The sequence below is a fragment of the Hipposideros armiger genome, unplaced genomic scaffold (genome assembly GCF_001890085.2).
Source record: "Hipposideros armiger isolate ML-2016 unplaced genomic scaffold, ASM189008v1 scaffold_1268, whole genome shotgun sequence".
Classification (NCBI taxonomy): Eukaryota; Metazoa; Chordata; class Mammalia; order Chiroptera; family Hipposideridae; genus Hipposideros; species Hipposideros armiger.
In genome coordinates, this window is record NW_017732618.1 from 199,929 (window position 1) to 220,287 (window position 20,359).

Consider the following 20,359-nt stretch of genomic DNA (forward strand, 5'->3'; position numbering starts at 1 on the left):
ATTTCTTTTTGAGAAAACCCAAAAGGGTTAAAGTATTTATGTAACATTGCTCAGCAGGTATGGAGAGTTTACAGTTTAAGTGACAAGTAGATTCACATCTGTCATGTGAATAGTATTCTTTGGGGGCAGGGCTATCTTTCCTGTCAGTAACAATCAGGAACTCTCCTGGGAAACTTGGAGGTGTTACCTGCAATGCTGTAAAGAGGACACCTGTCCTTAGAGTAAAGCTTCAGTGTGGACTTCAGCTTTGTCAGATATGGGTTAGCGACTCCATATAATACTGAATAGTTACTTCACTTCTCATAGCTTCAGTTGCTTTGTCTAAATTGATTAACAGATTTGACCTACTTTTCCAGGTTTTTGTAGGTGTAACAACAGCAGAAATGTGATGTGATACATTATAATTATATAATACATGGTAATATAATACAATGTAATATACAGTAAGGCTGGTACTTATTGAGCCCTGATTGTGTGTGAGACGTGGTGCTAAACAATTATTTCATTTAGGAAGAAAATATAAGTCATCTAGCACAAGGTTGGACTAGCAATAGACATTAGCGATTGGTCACCATCATCACCCCACCAACTCCAAAGAACAGAGTTCTTTATTGTTTTGCCCTCAGAGTGCAAAGTCATCAATGGTTCACCTTCCCAAGGAAGATGGGAAGATCTCGAGTCTCCTCTCAATCTTAAGTGAGGTGACCTGACACTTCCTCTTTCCCAGAGCAGATCCTGAACTTGGGTATCACCTCTAATATCTAAATGGCCTTTGGAGATTGACTGGATTCCTGAGGCTGCTAACCACTGTAACAACTGTGTCTGGAAAACATGTCTCATGCAGGAAGGGCTGGTCCCTCACTTGTTTCCTTAGTCTGAATATGTGTGAATCTTTAGCTCAGCTCTGACGATCGTAAGCTCCTGTGACTTGCCCATAGTTAAGGCCTGGCTCCTGAGTGGCCAAGTCAGGGTAAAACTGCAGCTGGCTCGCCCCTACTCTATTGCTGCTGATTTCCATTCTGTCATGCAGCCTCTGAAACCTCAGGGACACTCCGCAGTTTTTAGACTAAGGAAAGGGCAAAACTGATAAAACCAAAAAGATGGGGCCCTATGTGGAGTTTGGGGTAAATGTTCACTTAATTTGCTCTGTAGCATCCATTCATGGTAGATAAAAATAATATTTTAATATGAGCTTTACCTTCTCTTTAATTAAAAAAAAAAACCAAAAAACTTTTATATTTTTCTATTTCATCATGGTTGCATAAAGAATTAATTTGGAGTTGAAATTCATTCAATCATTTATTAAACATATGTTGCCAGCCTATGCTGTGCCAGGCACTAAAAGTGAGAAGAACCAGAGGCACACCCTACCCTCACCAAACTTTCTCTCTCGTCTGCGAGGATACCTGAATGGGGGAGTTCCTTCAGGACAGATCAGGCAGTAAGAGGATAAATGCCCATTGTTCTTGTTCTTGAGTAAATCATAATTTAATGACACTAGGAGTTCTAGCTACATCGAATTTTTAAAAAAAATTATTGGATTAACGGTGTTTTGTTTCCAGGACCCATCAGCTCCGAGTTGTCCTTCAATCTCAGTTGTGCGGGGTACAGCTCAGCTCCAAGTCCAGTCGCCGTTTTCAATCTAGTTGCAGAAGGCACAGCCCACCATCCCATGCGGGAATCGAACCGGCAACCTTGTTGTTCAGAGCACACACTCTAAACAACTGAGCCACCCAGCTGCCCCCTAGCTACATCTAATTTTAATGTACTTTTTATTTTTACAGCCCACAACTGCCTACATGTGGTATCTTTTCATTTAGGAGTGGCTTAGCATCAATACTTTTATTTTCCCCTATTACTTCCTTTGTTTATTCCTCTATATGGCTAACATTTTATCACTTGGTGTTGGTTTGCTTTTAAATTTTGTTCTCCCAGCCCCTCCCCCCCAAAACCGTTACATAATTTTGGTTCCACCACCTGGAAAGTGTTTTCATTCTGGCTATAGTTCCTTTGCATATTCTATTCTATATAATACTTGAATATTGTTTAAGATGATTTTAAAGAATTTTAGAAATAATTATACATTCATATATTCAACATAAAATTATGAATACTATACTACATTTATTTTTCAGTTGTGACTTTAAAAGCCTGCAAGTGTTGTAGGCATTTGGGAAAATAATTTTTTATCCTTTTCTTCCAGATTTCATCAGTTTCACCCTTTTCTTTGTGCAGCTGATTTTAAAAAGGTCGCTTCCTTGTATGATAGTGACAAGTTTGATTTGCCCTATGGGATAAGAACATCAGGTCAGTAATATTATTCTTGCCCTGCTGTATTAAATATGAGTGGGTTTGATGTGAACCATATGTTTATATAATTTTAAGGCCTTTTAATCATTCTGCTTCATAAGTGATTCCTAAAAAATATGCTTTTAGGATGGGTTGAAGGGAATTGATTTTAATATATAACTCCTTTTGAGGCAGTGTAGAATAAAAGCATAAAAATGGTAGATTCTTTGTTGTTGTTAAGACACTGCTTTTTACTTTGGTTTTGCCACCATATTATTAATGAGTTCTGATGCCTTACCTTATTCCAATTCAGAATTAGCAGGATAACCCTGTGAGTTACCTTCCTTTTGATCTCCCATTTCACCTCTTGACCTGTGAGTTTTATTTTATTTCATCAGCAAGTTCTAGCTCCTTGACCAATTTTTAAAGTTTAATCAGTGGATATTTTATTTTTGCTAAATTTAGAGAGAATTATTCCGTACACTAACGATGAAACACCTTTTCCTCTGCTTGACGCCTGATTGACCTTACACAGCTTTGTGTTCTCAACTTTTGAGACACTCTAAAAGCTCAGAAGGTGACAAACCTATAGTTTTATGAAGTTAGAGTTTACTTATTTAACTGATTGTGTGTATGCCTGTGTGTGTCTTAAAAATATATTGCAGAGAATTTAATAATTCAATATTCTCTGAACATTGAGTCTTATACTGATGTCAATTTCAGAATCATCTGATATTGTTAATTTTGGGGTCACTTTTTTATGATTGTTTTCAGACTAAGCTTCTTATTTTTCTGGGGTTTTGGAACATGCCCTTAGAGCATTTATCATTTTGAGTGTGCCTATTAAGTAGTGTTAGCTAATTGCAGTGGTGTCATGAATTTTCATCACAGAAGAAATCAAATGTGGCCATACCAGTTGGAAGTGGGTTTGGGGAAGGATGGGGGTAAGGTGGCTTACTATGTACCTAAGAAACCATGATTCCTTTTAGTCACAATACTCCATTTGTTTTCCAGCGGAATATTTCCGACTTGCTCTTTCAAAACTGCAGAGCTGTGACCTATTTGATGAGTTTGACAAGTGAGTGTATTTCTTTGCTTCTGTTCAACTTTCAGTTTTAGCTAAAGTGGTTCAAAATATGCACCCTGATGTAAAATTACTCAGGAAAATTCCATAGCATTTGTGCATAACTAAAACATCTAGTAGTTATTTCTATGACAGTTGAAATAGACAAACTACAAAATTAATTTAGAAGCTGCATAATTGGTTGGCTCAAGAGTTTGCAGGGAGTCTTATGATGAGTAATGCTCCTACAAAGTCAGGCTATTTTTAACCCATATTCATCTTTTCAAGTTGTTGTTACTAAAGAATTAATTCATGCCCCTGTTAATCAGCTCACAGGCCCCCTCCCTGGGCTGTTTCCTGTATTTCCTACACATCTTCTAAACTGCTCTGTGAAGATCCTTTCAGTTTTACTTTAACTTTGGATTTCAGAAGTAGCTCTCTTCCTGTTACTTTTATATTTGAGGAAAGCAAACCGCTTGCTTAGATATGTTTTTTCCTGACTACAAAAGGTGATTTAACTTTCAAAAAATTTTGGTGTCAAGTTAACCCCCTACGAATTGGATATTTAATATTTGGATTTAATAATTGGATCTTAAATATTTGTAGCAATATCTGCAAATATTTAAAAAGATCCTTGGCTCTGTAAATGTGAGTTACTGTCAGGGTTCTTGAGGGTATGTGAGAAAAAGTTTCATTTTTGCTTGGTTTTTATCTTTAGAGCTAGACTGTGCATTATTTAGTTGCTTTCAGAACCTCTTTGGGCACAGGTGTTCATCATCTGTTCATTATCTAGGCCAGGCTGTTTCCTCTCCTTGTTGACTTGGTCTTGCTGTTCCCTGTCCTTCCCCCTTTGTCACTGAGAGGGCACCTCCCCACCACCACCACCACTCCCTCCCCCATCAACCCATGCCATGTTCTTAGCGGCTCCCTTACTGGGAGGGAGGTGGGTGTGGGTGATGAGGAGGGATTGAAAAATCATTCTGATTGCACAAGCGTCTTTTAGTTTGAAATTGTTAAGAGATAGTGGTAGAGTTAATGGGCAGCCAGAGACTTTTCAGGTGTAGAGCGAATGGAAAACATCGTTGTAGGACCCCCATGCAGTAAGCATGGTGATGCAGTCAGATACTCAGTCAGCACTACTGAACTGCTTATTTGACGTGTGCAAACCTGTTTCCTAGAGACTTTAGGAAGAGTATTTTGAAAGTAGATAATGTTGACATAAGAAACATCCAAACCTGTTGAGAATCTTTATGAATTTATTTGAACCAAACTGACAACATATGACGGGAGCAAGATCTCAAATGCTTCAGAGAATGGCAGTTTTGCAGCTTAGTTTATATGTTAGAATCAAGGGAGGAGATGTAGGAAGGTGTATAAAATCCACTGGTGGTAGATTAAGGAGGTGGGAGAAATCCAATTGGGGAAATCTCTAGGAGGGGATAAAAGGCAAAATGGAGAAACGCATACTTCTTTTACATTGATGGGTACAGGATAGTTAATAATTAACATTTTACAGCACATAGAGATGGTATTTGGGGAACAAGATAATGAGGGGTTCTATGGTCTCGTGCTCTGTGGTCTTACGCTCTGGTGCCAGCAGTTGTGCCTTTGAGGGGTAGGAAAGAAAATTGTTCTGACATTTCTAAGGTACGTTATCCTAGATGTGTAAGAAAAATGGACAGATCTTACTTGAGGTAAAGGTTAACCTTTGCTAAGGAAGTCATAGGCCTGGGATGTGACTGCATGCTATGACCTGCCCAGTTAGGAATTTGTGATCAGACCATCCTGTGTAGTTACTTTTGGCCACTGAGCTTGTCGGGCCTGCCCTATGGCCCTCCTGAGCTTGTTAGGTTTATTGCATAGCTCCTTTGTCATTCACAATAAGAATATACTTATGACACTATTATCTTCTCTTTGCATATTAACTTTTGGGAGGGGTTCACATGTAATAAACTTTACCTATATTTTAAGTAAGACATTCTACATTTGTCTGGAATCGACTGTATACCACAAAGACAATAACAGGCCAGCCTATGCCTGAACAATAATTTTAAATATATTCAAGAAAGGCAGATATACTAAACTGCCTCATTGCTAACTCTAAGACAACTCAGATTGTCTCCCTAGTGACTGTCTACCTCTCCCATTTCTCCTCTCAGCCTAGGAAAAATGCTCTGGAAGAAACAGGTCTGAGAACAGTCCTATCTCGGAGAGAGGATTTGGACTGCCTTTAGTGCAAGAGTCCTCCCTGAGCCCCCACTGTGGATTTGTGCAAGCTATTGGTGGTGTAAATCATTTTGAAGTGGCATTTCTTATGGAGATTTATTTATGCCATATTTATAAGGTAATGTTAGTAAAACAACTTTGAGGCAGAGAGAGCCTTTTTATAAAGTTAATACCATGAATTTGGGCCAGAAATTAAGAGGGAAGGGAACAGGAGTTTGTGTGTTTGGCTGTAACACTCTGTGAAAGAGCCCTGGAGTTGTAACAATTCCATGCTTGTTCTTGGCTCTACCTACCTCCTTTCCAAAAAAACAAACAAACAAACAAAAAACCCCAACAACCCACATCTGTTCTTTTTCAAAGTTTTTGGTCACCTGGTAATAGTTATAATAATTTGCCTCCATTCTTATAAACATATCTATTAGAAAAACATTCACATTATAGAAAATTGCCTTTCCCCCTAATTTTGTGACAGGAGTTCTCTCTGTTCTCTGTGAAAAGACTATATCATACATTAAGACATGTGCATTACCTATTTTATAATTTTTATTTTATTTATTTATCTTTTTGGTATTTGTTTTTAATAAAAGGCATAATTGAGGGCTTTTTTCCTTTTATTTTTTGTGTACTTCACTCCTGAGCAATGGCCCAGCAGACTGGAGTAGGGTAAATAAGGAGGTTCCTGAATTGTTCCCTAAAAACCCTAATTACCTAAGCTAACCTGTCCTTATTGTGTTGTGTGGACCAAGAGCCAGACCTCAAAGTAAAGTGATGGTCAGAGGCAGGAAGGATGGAGATCATCTAGTCCGATCTCCTCATTTTAAAGATGAGAAAACTGAGTTCCGGAGAGGTTATGTGGAAGCCAGAGTTAGGAGGCCTACAGACTTCCACTGTTCTCCAGTTCCCTCCTTCACATTTTAACAAGCAGAGAAAAGACAGGAAGGGCTGCACAACTAAATGTCTTAAACAGCATCATCTGAAGAGGTAAGGGGAAGAGAATTCTGGAATTGTGAATTCTTTTTGTTATAATCTCTAGGTTTTCCAGGTCTATAAGTCCCCCCTTACCCCAATATATAATGTAATTTATGCTTTTATCCTTAACCTCAAACCATTTTTAACCAGGTAATCTTTAGTACTTTCACAGGGTTAAACCAAAACATTTCCAGGATACCTCTGTAAGTTCATCAAAAATGCATATATGTTAAATAGGTTCTTTTTATCCTCTTAAAGATACATGATCTCAATAGAATCTTCTCTGAACAGATACTACAGAAAAACACTTTCTTTCCTCAACTCTCACCCAGAAGATGGTGCATAGTAAATGTGTCAGTTGGCCTTCTTTCTGATTCTGCCTCTGAGCCAGCTGATCCTAAGTGTGGGAAATAGAAAAAGTCTCAAAGAAATGCTCAGAAACAACTTTTTTTTTTAATTGAGGTGAAATTCACGTAACATAAAACGAACCTCTTTAAAGTGAAGAATTCAGTGGCACTTAGTACATTCACAATGTTGTACTACCACCGCCTCTAGCTTGTTCAAAAAAAAATTTTTTTTAAACAACTATTAGAGGAATCCTTTTCATCTTTTTGTTTTTCTTTTCATGTTCTTCCTTTTATTGGAAATACACAGACTAGCTGTCAGACCAAGACTTTGGCAGTAGAGGAGTAAAACAAACCTGCTAGAAAAGGATAGCTTGAAAAACAGGTGGGTTTTTTTTTGGAGCGGGTAGGTGAGCATGGCCATTTAAATAGAGGGGGGTCAGCAATGGTGAAAAAAACCCTAACTGCTCTGTGACCTTGGGTAAGTTTTTGAGTTTCCAAACCTTGATTTCATGTAAAAGAGGGGGTGGAATCATATATGCATATTATACTGATGTCAATTTTAGTAGTTATTAGTTAAGTCAATGTAACCAGAGAAACTGGGTGAAGTGTACACAGAACTTCTCAGTACTATTTTGCAACTTCCTGTGAGTGCAGAATAATTTGAAAATAGAAAGTTCAAGTTGAAGACATATGCTACACAAATCTTATACATGAATGTTCATACATAGCAGCATTATTCATAATAGTCCCAACGTGGAAACAACCCAGATGTCCAACAAGTGATGGATACATTCAATGTATATTCAAACAATGCAATATTATTCAGTCATAAAAAGAAACAAAAGTATTGATGCATGCTACAACATGGATAAACCTTGAAAACATTATGCTAAACGAAAAAGCCAGTCACAAAAGACCACATATTGTATGATTCATTTATATGAATGAGATAGCCAGAATAGACAAATTTAGAGAGATAGAAAGTAGATGAGTGGTTGCCCGAGAATGGGCTGAGGGGAAATGGAGAGTGCCTACTACTGACTATGGGGTGTCTTTGTGGAGTGATGGATGAAATGTTCTGAATCCAGTAGTGGTGATTTGTTGTACAGCTTTGCGAATATGCTAAAACCCACTGAATTCTTGTTATTTATAATGGTGAATTTTATGGCACGTGAATTATATTTCAATTAAAAAAGAAAACTTTTAAAAAAGAGGAGGGTAGTTGAGATGACCTCTAGTCTCCTTTCTAGTTTCCATGGTACTTTGTTTGGAGGGCACCATGAGGCCATGTCTAGAACAAGTTGTGGAATGATGACACAATTCTAGTTCTCTTGTCATTTTATCTATATGCTGCTGCACAGATTTCTCAGGACTCGGGTTCCACTCTTTATTCTCCAAAGCACAGCTCTTGCAAGGTGGCCATGTTTTACAAAGTTCACTCACGACTGAGGATACAGTAAGGGAATTGCATCACAGAAAAGCAATTCTTTTTTTTTTAAAGATTTTATTTGGGAATTGGAGGAGGGAACAGCGTTGGGGAATCAGGGAAGGGGAACAGTCAAGTTGCTGTCCTTTTTAAGTTCTTCAGTCTAGTTGTGGAGGACGTCACTTCACTGGCCCATGTTGGTGTTATCATTGTGCTCTTCCCGGGTGAGGCAGATTGGTTGCTGGCCATTGGACATCTGATCATGGCCACTCACGCTGGCTGCTGCCTGCTGGCCACTCACGGTAGCTTACAGGAGCTCACTGCAGCCCCACTGCAGCCTACACCATTGCTGGCAACTCACGGTAGCCCAGATCCAGGTCGAGCTGTTGTTCACCATCTTAGCTGTAGAGGGCTCAGCATACTGGCCCATGTGGGATCTGAACCGGCGGCCCTGCTGCTCAGAGCTCGCACTCCTAAGCCATCTCTTAACCAACGAGCCACTCGGCTGGCCCCCAGAAAAGCAATTTTTAAACTGTGCCCATGTTGCAAGGCCTTGACCCTTCCTGGTTGTCCGTATGGCTCCTTAGCACCAGCTTGCACCCTGGTCCCAGGGATTGCTGTTTTCTCCTCAGTGGGAGCACATCCAGGGTAGCTGAAACCCTGAATCTCAAAATCTCAGCTCCCACTTAAAAAGCAGGAACCAGCTCCCCAACCCCAACTGCCAACATCACATGCTGGATTCTGTGAAGAATGCTTGAGTCCTGCATAGCTGGTTATAGAGTAACTAGACACAAACACCTTACCTAATGGCAGCACCTGCGTTAAGTCAGTTGCCTGCTGAAGGGTTGGGGAGTTTTGACAGCTGCTTAGTTGCTCACCCAGGCAGAATTCATTATGTTGGCATCAGCAGAGCTGGGGGAGATTAGCAACTAGCCAAGGTGGGAGCACGGCCTTTGGTAACTTAAAAAGAAGAGAAAGATTTAGGTGTTAGCAGTGTATTTATTAAAAAGAGCCTGAATTCTATTAGGGTTATCAGTGCCTGCGTCACTACTCTGGACATCCTGCTGATTTGCAGGGTTTCTATACAGGGCAGCATTTTCAGCTAGGAGGAGAACTTGAGGCAGAGGGGAGTTGTGATTCTATATCAACAGAGTGAGTCATATGTAGTGAAGAGGCAGGACCAGCCCCCACCTGATTTATTGCAGCTATGATGTTGGGTAGAGCTACAGAAACCGTGGTGCATGCTGCAGGAAATGGTCCCATGCAGCACAGAATAGCAACATTCAGGGCCTCTGTGATTCTCTGACATCCCAAAAGGGCAAACTGAGGTCTGAGAGATTAGGTCCCTAGGCCCAGGTCCCACAGGTGCTGAGTGGGGGAGCCCGAACTAGCAGTCAGGTCTCCACCCTCCGTCCATTGCACAGTGTTTTAGGACCTTCGGGCTGCAAGTAACAATCTTCCTGACTAAAAGTGATTTAAACAAAGCAGAACTTTATCTCCCATATCTCATAGATATGTGGTCTCCGGTTCTGCAGGTTTGTGGTTCCAGCTTGCAGGGCAGGCTGTGTGTGGCCACACAGGCTGGGTTCCTCGACTCCAGGGAGTACCAGTTCACACTTGTAGTTACCTGAATGGTACACATTCATGTGGACAGCCTGCACATCTGTATGGCGTAGTTCTAGTTATGAGATTGAATTAGTGGCTCAGTGATGTCAGGGCAGCTTCTCTGTGGCTCTCTCTGCCTTTCCCTATTAGTTGCAAGATGACTGCAGCTGCTCTAACCTTATGTTAGAACATGTTGACATCTAAACAGAAAGGAAGGGATGGATAAAAAGAAAGTGGGCTGCTCAAACCATTTTCTTGCTGAGCATAAAGTCTTTTCCAGAACATCTAATTCACTTTCCTAATGTCTTACTGCTCAAGGATGGGTCACATGGCTACCTCTAGACAAACTATGGGCAGAGAAATATAGTCACCATTGTCAGACTTACAAAAGCATGGCTCTGCTAGTAAGTCACAAGGGATAATGGGTGTTGGGAATACGACTGATGGGCTCTACCATAGATTGTTACACTGAAGATGGAGTGATGTATCTTCATGCATATGATGTGGCTGAAGGGAAAAACGAATGTCAGAAAGAATTCAGGAAAGAAGACAGATCATAGGTCATTTGAAATGGGCAACTGAAGTTTACTTTCTCTGTATTGTTGGTGTTGAGGTTTCCCTCTGCATAAGGTAGTAACTGTCTGGATTTGCCTGACTTGATGAGAAACCTGCCTTTCACCTGGGGGAAGTGTAATCTCTCACCATTACGGTTTCAGCAGCTTTCCAGATTTTCCATTAACAGGTTTAGGCTCACTGGAATGGTTTTGTTTTCTGGGTGAGCAGTTTGGGGCATGTGTATTTCCCTGCCTGTTTCCGGGGTGGGGGAAGGAGGAACAGACACCCGCTTCTCCAGACACGCAATGCAGGAAAACGACCACCATACTTAATGTAACAACCAAACTGATTTCTAAAATGCACAGCCCAGGAATCAGGAAGTTTTAGATGGGAGGATACTATCGGAAATATAAGTGACGCTATTCTTACCCTCTAGGGACTCAGTTCACCACAGCTACTTGTGCATGAAAGTTGTGTTAATTAAATATGAAGTTACACAGTCACCCAAAGGACACTGGCAGCTATTGTTTCACACCTAAGGTTGCAGGGAAATCCAGGAGGATGAAGCCAAGGAGAGGATGAATCACTCCTTTGTGAATATGTGGGTACCTGCTGGGAAGAGAGGGAAGCGGTGAGTTATGAGGGGTGTGGTTCAGACCCTGTATTGGTCCCATTACCTGTTTCCCAGAGTTATGGTGGCACTGTGAACACTCGCTGTAGATAAGATGTTATTGCCAAAGAGCAGTCCTAGGGATACTCCCCAGACTGTTTCTAGTGTTATATGTGATCCTCAGGAAAATGTGTGCTTCTTTGCAATATCTCTTACCAGGAGGAAAAGTGAAATTACATTGACAAGATTTCCTTTCAGGCACTGGCAAACTTTTCATAAGGTGAAGGAAGGTCCTTCTCACCTTCCGTCTGCTTCCTGCAAAGCTGACAGAGAAGAAACTAGAAAATGAAATTCCTAAAAATATGGTGACCATTGAACTGTAAAGCATCTTTAGAACTGGAGTTCTTTTATTTTAAAGATTTTATTGGGGAATTGAGGAAGGGGAAGTGTTGGGAATTTGGGAATTGGGGAAGGGGACCAGCCAAGTTGTTGTTCTTCATTCTTCATTGTGGAGGGTGCCAGTGGCCATCTGGCTTCCCGTCGGCAGCTCGTGGCCTCTAAGCTCAAGGTGCTGTGTTCAATCTTAGTTGTGGGTGGGCATAGCCGCCATCCCATGTGGGAGTGGAACCGGCAGCCTTGTTGTTAAGAGCATGCTCTATCCACTGAGCCATCCGGGCGGCAGCTCAACTCAAGGTGCCGAGTTCAGTCTTAGTTGCGGGTGGGTATAGTCCACCATTGAACAGGCAATCTTGTTACACCAACTGAGCCATCCTGCCACTTGTTGGCAGCTCAGCGGCAGCTCAGCTAGGATGCAGCGTCACTGGCCCATGTGGGAATCGAACCAGTGGCCCTGTTGCTCAGAGCTCACACTCTTAAGCCAACTCTTAACCAACTGAGCCACTCGCCAGCCCAGAATCGGAGTTCTTTTGAGTGAGGCAGCGTCTGTAAGATTTCTTCTATTTTTCCCAAATCCTTGAGCCTGCAGGGACCATAAGCAGGAGAAGGCTGAGAGGCTGGATGCAAGGAATGACCCTCTCTCTGTAGATAGTCCTTGGGGTTCCTGTAGAAGAGACCTGCCTGCAGCCCTTGTCTCCCCCTTTTCTCTTGGCTGGAAGACGTGGTAGGGTCTGTGAGAGGAGGTCAAGGACCTTGAGTCTGAGTGAGGACCAGGGATGGGACTTATTAGTATGACAGATGGTAGCTTATCTTATGCTCTTTTGGCCACTGATGACCTTGGGCTTGATGAGCAACTGTAATCCAGCCTGATCTGGAGAACACTGAGGAGGAACTCCTGTGAACACTAAGGCTCATCCCGGCAGTGCTTTGCTGAGCAGTAATTATGTAACTGGCTGTGCCCTGAACTGAGCTGAGTTAACCTCTTACTCGTGTCAACTTCAAAGGTTAGGCTTGTGGGTCAGGAATCCTTTGTGGAGACTCCAGGGTAAGAACCCTGGGGCATGGTAGTGTCACCGGTGCAGGGGTCCTTGCCCCTGTCAGGATAGAAATCAAGAGTGGCCAAACAGGTTTGCAGAGAGAAAGGTTTATTAAAATGAAAGCATGATGCACCAAGGGGGCACACTGGAAGAGAATGGAGGTGGCACCCCGAGGCTTACAGGCACAGCGGTTTTGTGGGCTCTTGTGGTTAGGGGGTCACTCCTTCCCCTTTCCTTTTGCCCTCCCCAAAGTATGTTGAAGTGGGCTCTTCCCTGCACCTGCGGTGGCATGACTCGTTAGCATTTTAAATCTCCACCTAGGGGCGTGTTTATTATGATAATGATATTTTAACTACCTGAAGGCTCTTTTAACTAACGTGCATGTGTGACTTTATGAACTTTCCCTGGGCCAGGTTCTCTCTTCTGTGTGTATGGTTCTAACTGCTCACTGTTTCTTATTGGCCAAGGGATGTGGCCCAAGGTTGTTTACCCCAGCAGCAGGCTATGGCTATGTGACTAACGACCACAGTGGTGGCCTGCGTGCCTGGCCTTGCCCTAGCAAGTCCGGTGGTGTTGGAGTCAGGCAGCATGGGGTCAGGCTAGGGATCCCAAGCCAGGATGGATGCTGTGGCCCCGAGGGCACCTGATCTCAGGGCAAGGCTGCCCTTTTCCTCGACAGGGAAGTGACCTCCAGCCTCCATTCAAGGAGAGGGTTAGTCTAGCTATCATAATTACAGGTATTCGTCCTCTACCCTCATGCAGGTTACCTCACATGAACAGGGCTGGCTATTATCTCCATCCTGTCCATTCCTAGCCACTTCCTCCCCAGGGCCCAGCTTGCTTAGCATTCCACTGGGGTGATGGAGCCAGCTTCAAGTTCAACCTCTAATTTGCATTAAGCTGACACTGAAGTTATGGAAGGAAAGGTCAAGCCAGCTATGTGTCTGGGAGTTGCTCCCTGCTACAGAGCGTTCGTGGGATGGATCTGGTGAGGATGATGGCAACATCCCCGGAGAGGAAAGCGTTTTGAATGTTTACCAGCACTCCTGTCTTCTCCATGCCTCCTGGCCTCAGACCGGAGCACTTGTGGTAAAGTGGCCTTCCTGGAATTAGGATTCATGTCAAATTTACATATCAAAGCATCTAAAGATGTTACTTTCCTAGTTAAGGACAAACAGATTTTTTTTTAATTCTTTTTAAAGTTCTGAGTTTCTATTGATATTCGCTATTAAAATTTATTATAAGAGGTTTTTGTTTTTAGTTTTTTGTTTTTTTTAAGTTTTTTTTTATTTTATTTTGAGCAGCCTCCTTCAGGGAGGCCTTGCGGGCATCCCCACTCCTCAGCTGTCCACCTCCCCACTCCTGACTCCACCTGTCCCCACCTCTGTTATGGCCCCTCTCACCTGTATTCACCGTGATTCATTGTGAACTTTGCTTTTTAAGACCAAACTGAATTCCTGGAGAATTAGCGTCAGTTTTCACATTTTAAGGCTGTGTCTGGCACAGAGTAAGAACTCCATAAATATTTATTCACATCCCTCTGCCCCCATGTGTCCTTCCTCCCTTTCTTTGGGTTCTTATACAGTACTTGACATGTATGAGTAGTCATGAATAAAAACTAAATGTTTACTCAGTAAAGGCATGAAGAAAGGAAGGCCTGAAAAAGTGAAAGAAGCCCTGTTCTCATCCCTTCTTGGATGAGTCGTACACCAGCTGACTGACAGACTGGGTCACTCCCTCCTTGCCTCTGTCTGGTTTTCTGCAGACATTGTCATTGTTATGAGCTATCTGTGTGCCGCTGGGAATGCAAAAGTGAACAGGACGTTCTCCGTCCCTTCACCTCACTCTCTTTCCTCTAAGAGTTTTTCTTTTGTTTGCATCTTTTACACTGAAAATGTTTCATAAACATTTATTTTATCTTACAATGTACATGAAACAGCTTTAATATTAAGTGCTATACTAGAAGTACAGAATTAGGTTTAAGATTTCTTTTCAGTTCTTTTTGTTCCTATCTAACGAAATACAGGCCAATTGTGTTCAAATGTCACCTTAAGAGGTTCTTTTCTCTCTGGTTATCAGACCAACATGATGTACAATTAAGATGTTTTTGTTTGTTTTCAGGCTTTATTTTTCCTTGGTTTTGTTTTTTGGAATATGTGAAACATGGTTTACAGAATTCAGAAGTTTATGGTAAAAAAAAGGGGTACTTCCCTGCTGGCTGGTGCTCTGAGGGCAGGTCCCAGAGCTCAGGCCTCGTGCTCACCCCTTTTGTGGGATTCTTACACCCTTAGCTGAGGAAGTGATGTATTACAGCTTCACAGAGGTTCTTCGAACACTTCATGCTTTCAGCCAGGCTTTGCACAGAGGAGGTTCTCTGAAACTGGGGGATGTCTGAAGGCCCTTTGGGTTCCAAGTTTTTTGTCAAATCTACAAGGACCCCACTGATGGGGTGGAGATCACCCACGACTGGGGCTCTTCAGCGGCATAAGTGGAAACGACCTGCTGGGCCACCTGCTGAGAAGGCCGCACTCAGCAGTGGCACAGGCTGTGCACAGCCCAGAGCCAGTGGCAAACCTTCCCAAAGGCGTGCTGTAAGGCCCGCTCTCTTCACATGGGAAGTGACATTTGAGCCCCTGTCCTCCTGAGGGATAGGCAGAGCTTTCTCAGGACATCATTTACAGCCCCCCATATGAACAAAGCTTCCCCCCACCCAGCAAAGAGGAAGACAAGCAGGTTTTAAAAAGAAACATCTGTAGAACACATTGTGACATATGGATAACAGGTTTTGGGGCACATCATCCTCAAGGAGTGCCTGTTGGGATGCCGCCCCCATCCCAGCCCCTCCCCCCAGTCCCTGCCATTTGTGTCACTCCGGATCTTCTTGTTTTTGTAACAAAGTAGACACTGATTTTGACACGACTCTTCCATTTTGAGAGCCAACATGTAAAACATGTAAAAAAATTACTCTTAAAAAGTTTGAAGTGTTAAAAACTTATCACATAAACAGATGAGCTGAACAAATTCTAAGTAAAAAATGGTGAACTTATGCACATAGGAATGTGTACTTTGTCCTCCCTTAACCTGATGGGGCCAATGCTTGGCTCTTTTCAATGGTTCCTGTACTTCTGCCTTCCCTCTGTTTAAATATTCTACAGCATTTGTGCAATTTTGCTACTCATTAATTTCTAAGAGCTTTATAGTCTGGAGTTCATCTGGTCTGCTGATTTCCTGGTTCTTAGAGAAACATTTGTTTTTCCTACTTCCATGTCATGAGAGCCCTGGAAGGACAGTCTCCATGGCCTTCTGTAGTTTTATCCTACAGAGGAGAAGGACATAAACTGTTTTGTCACTTCTCCGGGCCTGGCCAGTTGTTGGTGAGAACGTGCAGATAGGCGGGCCTGGCGACGTTGGCAGAAAGCTGACAGTGTACAATCTATGGTCCTAGGCTGATCCCAGCCAGCAACAGGAGGTCCTACCTGATGTTGTACTTTAAAGCTCTTTGCCAGGAACAGAGTGAATTTTTAGTTTGTATTGGTCAAGCTCCAAGGACCAGGGCATGTCTAGGAAATTCAAGTGAGCATTAGGCAGGTACAAGGAAGTTGTACTTTCCCCACCTGATTCTAAACTGCCCGTCTCTGCCCTTATACAAGGAAGATACAGAGGTAACCCAGAGGTAGACTCTCAGGGGAAGGGGTAAGGCTGGTGAAAAGTGTACACACAGGTAACGTAAAACAAACGTGCAGAAGCCGATGTTGAGGGGTGTTGTCACCCAAAGATCTGGATCCAAACCATATACAAAGTTCTCTCTCTTAGGAGTATGACTTGGAAATGTTACCTGTTTTCTGACCCTCTTCATTCATTTGTAAAAGGAGACTCTCAGGTTTACTTATCTCGATGGGGGGTTATGATAATCAAATGAGGGAACATATACGGGCTGATATAGTTAATAGTGCTCATGGTGATCGGCTTCCTATGGAATGTTATACCTTTCTGATACATCCCTAGACCTATACGTCACAATTGGTTCTTTTTTCTACTGGCGCAACAAGTAAAATTTGGGTTTGGGTCCCTGAAAGTGTGAATGGGTTCTTGGAATCACTGAATTTTGTAATAAGGTGGCTCAATCTTTTGCTTGTCTGTTTGCCCAACAGCGTGCCGTGTAAAAAGTGTGTGGTGGTTGGTAATGGAGGAGTTTTGAAGAATAAGACATTAGGAGGAAAAATTGACTCCTATGATGTAATAATAAGGTAAATATATTTCTCATTTGCTAAACTGGAATTGTTTCAAAACAATGGTTTGCTACTTTAGTACAGCTGGCTTTTTTTTTTTTTAAGATTTTATTGGGGAATTGGGGAAGGGGAACATTGTGTTTTTCCACGACCCATCAGCTCCAAGTCAAGTTGTTGTCCTTCAGTCTTAGTTGTGGAGGGTGAAAGCTCATTTCAAAGTCTAGTCGCCACTTTCAATCTAGTTGCAGGGGCGGGTGGGGGGTGTGCAACCCACCGTCCCATGTGGGAATCAAACCGGCAACCTTGTTAAGAGCACATCCTCTAACCAACTGAACCATCTGGCCGTCTGGCCGCCTATCAGCAGCTCAGTGGCGGCTCAGCTCAGGCACAGCTCACTGGCCCATGTGGGAGTTGAACCGGCAATCCTGTTGCTCAGAGCTCGTACTCTAACCAACTGAGCCACCTGGCCACTCCACAGCTGTGTTTTTAAAGGAAGAGGAGTTGCTTTGATAGTTTTAAGTACATTACACAACCTTGTCTCTCAGTTGTTGACTAGAGTAAGCCTAGATTTCAGGACATTCATTTAGCACATATTTATATTTCTGAAATCCTCTTAATATGCCAGGCATATTAAGTACATACACCAGTACAGGAGATACAGCAGTAAATAAGAACAATGTTCTTGTTCCCTGTGGAGCTTACTTACATTCTAATGAGAGGAAGAACACAGTAATGAAATAAGGAAATATAATAAATGCCATACAATTAAAAATATGTGATAGAGAATGATTGAGTGGATACTTTAGGGTGGACAAGGAGGGGACATCTAAACTGGACTAAGTGACGGCACAATGAGAGTCACATGAAGATCAGGGATGAGCAATGGAGGCAGAGTTTCCTACAGGTTCTCAGGAGGATATGATCCTGGGTTTGAGAGCAGCAGCAAGAAAATCCGTGAGGTAGAAGGGCAGCAGGTTGGGGGTGAGGGTACAATCAGAAGCTGAAGAGGTGGGCAAGATGCAGGCTGTGTAAACTGGGATCAGACTTTGTAAGCTTGGATTTTATAAGTACAGCAGGAAACTGGAAGATTTTTTAGGAGAGCAATTTGATCTGGTTATTTTTAAAATATTCTGACTGTGGCATGGACAACAGAATGTGAGGGATGAGAATGAAAATGAAGCCAGTTAGGTTGCTGTATTCAGGTGGGTGATGGTGGAACAGGGTTGTCATGGCAGAGGAGGGCAGTGGATAGATTGAGACATGTTTCAGAGATAGCGTTATCTGTTATTTGTTGCTGTATTAGATTGGAGCAGAGATGGGATCCCTTTTCCTCGGTTTTTAAGAGATTGGCTAGATCGTGGTACCATCTATTGAGTTGGGGAAGACGAGGGTAGACACAGGTTTAGAGGAGAATCAAAATTTCTGTATGAAAGTTCAGGTTTGAGATGCTTATTAGATTTGCAGTGGTTAAGTCAAGTAGGCAGTTGGATAAACAGGTTCAAGTCTTGGTGGGAACAGATGATAAACTGTATTTACACCATGGACTGGGTGAGATTTCCCAGGGAGAATGAGAGAAAAGAGGGCCCAGGACTGAGTCTTAGAGTATTTAACACCTAAGAGGTTGTACAAAGGAAAAGGAGTAAAAGAGATGGAGAAGATTCACCAGGGAGGTAGGACGAGTCAGGAGGTGATCACAGAAGGCTAGAAAGCAGTGTTTTACGACAGAAAGAGGAATCAACCAAGTCCAGTGGTGGTGAGAGGTCATGCAAGATAAGAACAGAGCTCACCACTGGATTGGCGAGCTCAAGCTCCTTGACACGCGACAAAAGCAGACTTGGAGGCATGAGGTGGGGAGCAGCCCAGCTGGAGTGGGTTGAGGAAAGAATGACAGGTGAGAAAGTAGAGACACCGGCATAGGCAACTCAAGGAATTTTGGTGGGAAGTTGAGAAATGAGATGGTCGCTGGAGATGGTTATGGAATCAAAGGAGGATTTTCTGTTTTGTGTCCTTTTATGAAGGTAGGAGATTCTAGAGCATATTGGTATACTGATGGAAATGAATAAAGAGACTGGTGTGGTGAAGAAAGAGGGGAGCGGGGTCCAGAGCACAGGTGTTGTTGATCGTCTAGAATGGAAAGGAAAACTGGGATTGTGGTTACAGGTAAGAGTCCCATAGGTGGAGTGGTGGGAAAATGAGGACATTTTTTTTCTCAATGAAAGGTTGACATAAAGTCATCATCTGGGGTAAGTTTGTGTGTGTTGGGATGGCTATGGATAATCTTTTGAAGAGTGGGGATGCTTCACACTGGGCAATGCACTAGGATGACCTGGCAGTGTGTGGGTGTTTTGCTGGGTTACAAACTACTGTTTGTTTCTACTACAAACTACTATAGTAGTTTCTATACAAACTACTGTATGTGTTTCTGCATAGTGAGGTCACCTTATTTTGTTTATTATCCATTTTTAGAAAGCTGTGAAAATTTATCCACAAAAGTTTTGAAACACAAATCTCTTTACCTATAATTGTCTAAAATCTGATTGTCCAGAACTACAGCAAGTCCTTGTGGGAAAATGCCGTGGGCACATTATGCAAGTCATTTTAAATGTTAATAAGACTATCTTATATTACAGAGTCAGTGGTAAAACAGTATTTACTCTAGAGGACATTGTTTTGGAACCAAAGCATTCCTTTTAATAGCATGCCTTCACAGTGTGTGCATACATAGTGCATGTCTAACCTTGGCTTTGAACATACACAAACCCAACAGTTCCTCTGTGATTCTTCAGTTCACTCTAGCAACATTCATTTGGCTGTGGCTGTGTATAATACAGCAATTTTATATTGTTATTTTCATAGCATAATGATTTTGATGGGTCTTCACCTTAAATGTGATTCTTGCCTGTCAGTCACTTAGACACACATCCACGTAACCTTGGGCAAGTAACTTTCTCCCTCTGGACTTCCGTGCCCTTATCTGTAAATCCAAGGTTTTGTTGGGATGTCTTCCAAGTTCTCTTTTACCTCTAGCATTCAGTGGTTCTTATGTTCCCATTTGTTTTATTTAGCCTTCAGTTTTCCTGGAGGTAAAACTGAATTACCAGTGACCCCGCAATTAATTGTCAAATACAAATGCAAGTTTCTGCCTTTAATCAAGTAGCTGTGTCACAAAAGGGATTATTTCCTTGGTTGTTATGTGTTGAAGCCTGGTCGATTGCCTTGTGCCTTTAGAGTACTGGATACATGGCTGACGATGTTTATCCAGCTTTGAAACCTCTGAGAACTGTGATGGAAACAGCTCATACTGCACCTGGTCTACATTTCTTGTGTGTTTTACTACCCACAGAATGAATAATGGTCCTGTTTTAGGACATGAAGAGGAAGTGGGGAGAAGGACAACCTTCCGACTTTTTTATCCGGAATCTGTTTTTTCAGATCCCAAACACAGTGATCCTAATACTACGGCGATTCTCACTGCTTTCAAGCCGCATGATTTAAAGTGGCTGTGGGAGCTGCTGTCGGGTGGCAAAATAGTAAGTTGGCAAAATTGATCTGCCTTCCGATTACTTTCAGGGCCCCCCCCCCATAAAAAAAGACAACCACAATGTTT

The 20,359-nt window shown here is 42.3% G+C and overlaps 1 protein-coding gene across 5 annotated transcripts in view; it reads left to right on the plus strand.

Annotated features, from left to right (window-relative positions):
* ST3GAL6 (ST3 beta-galactoside alpha-2,3-sialyltransferase 6) overlaps positions 1–20,359 on the plus strand; it is a 70,306-nt gene that overhangs the window by 43,666 nt on the left and 6,281 nt on the right. For 3 of the 5 annotated variants that reach the window (XM_019633270.1, XM_019633269.1, XM_019633271.1), the window contains exons 5-8: positions 2,204–2,307; positions 3,304–3,367; positions 16,675–16,770; positions 20,096–20,282. In XM_019633270.1, the coding sequence (XP_019488815.1) occupies positions 2,204–2,307; positions 3,304–3,367; positions 16,675–16,770; positions 20,096–20,282 (451 nt within the window). Of the gene's footprint in view, positions 1–2,203; positions 2,308–3,303; positions 3,368–16,674; positions 16,771–18,783; positions 18,913–20,095; positions 20,283–20,359 lie in introns of those variants that run through there. The other 2 variants (XM_019633272.1, XM_019633273.1) reach the window with 2 other exon arrangements.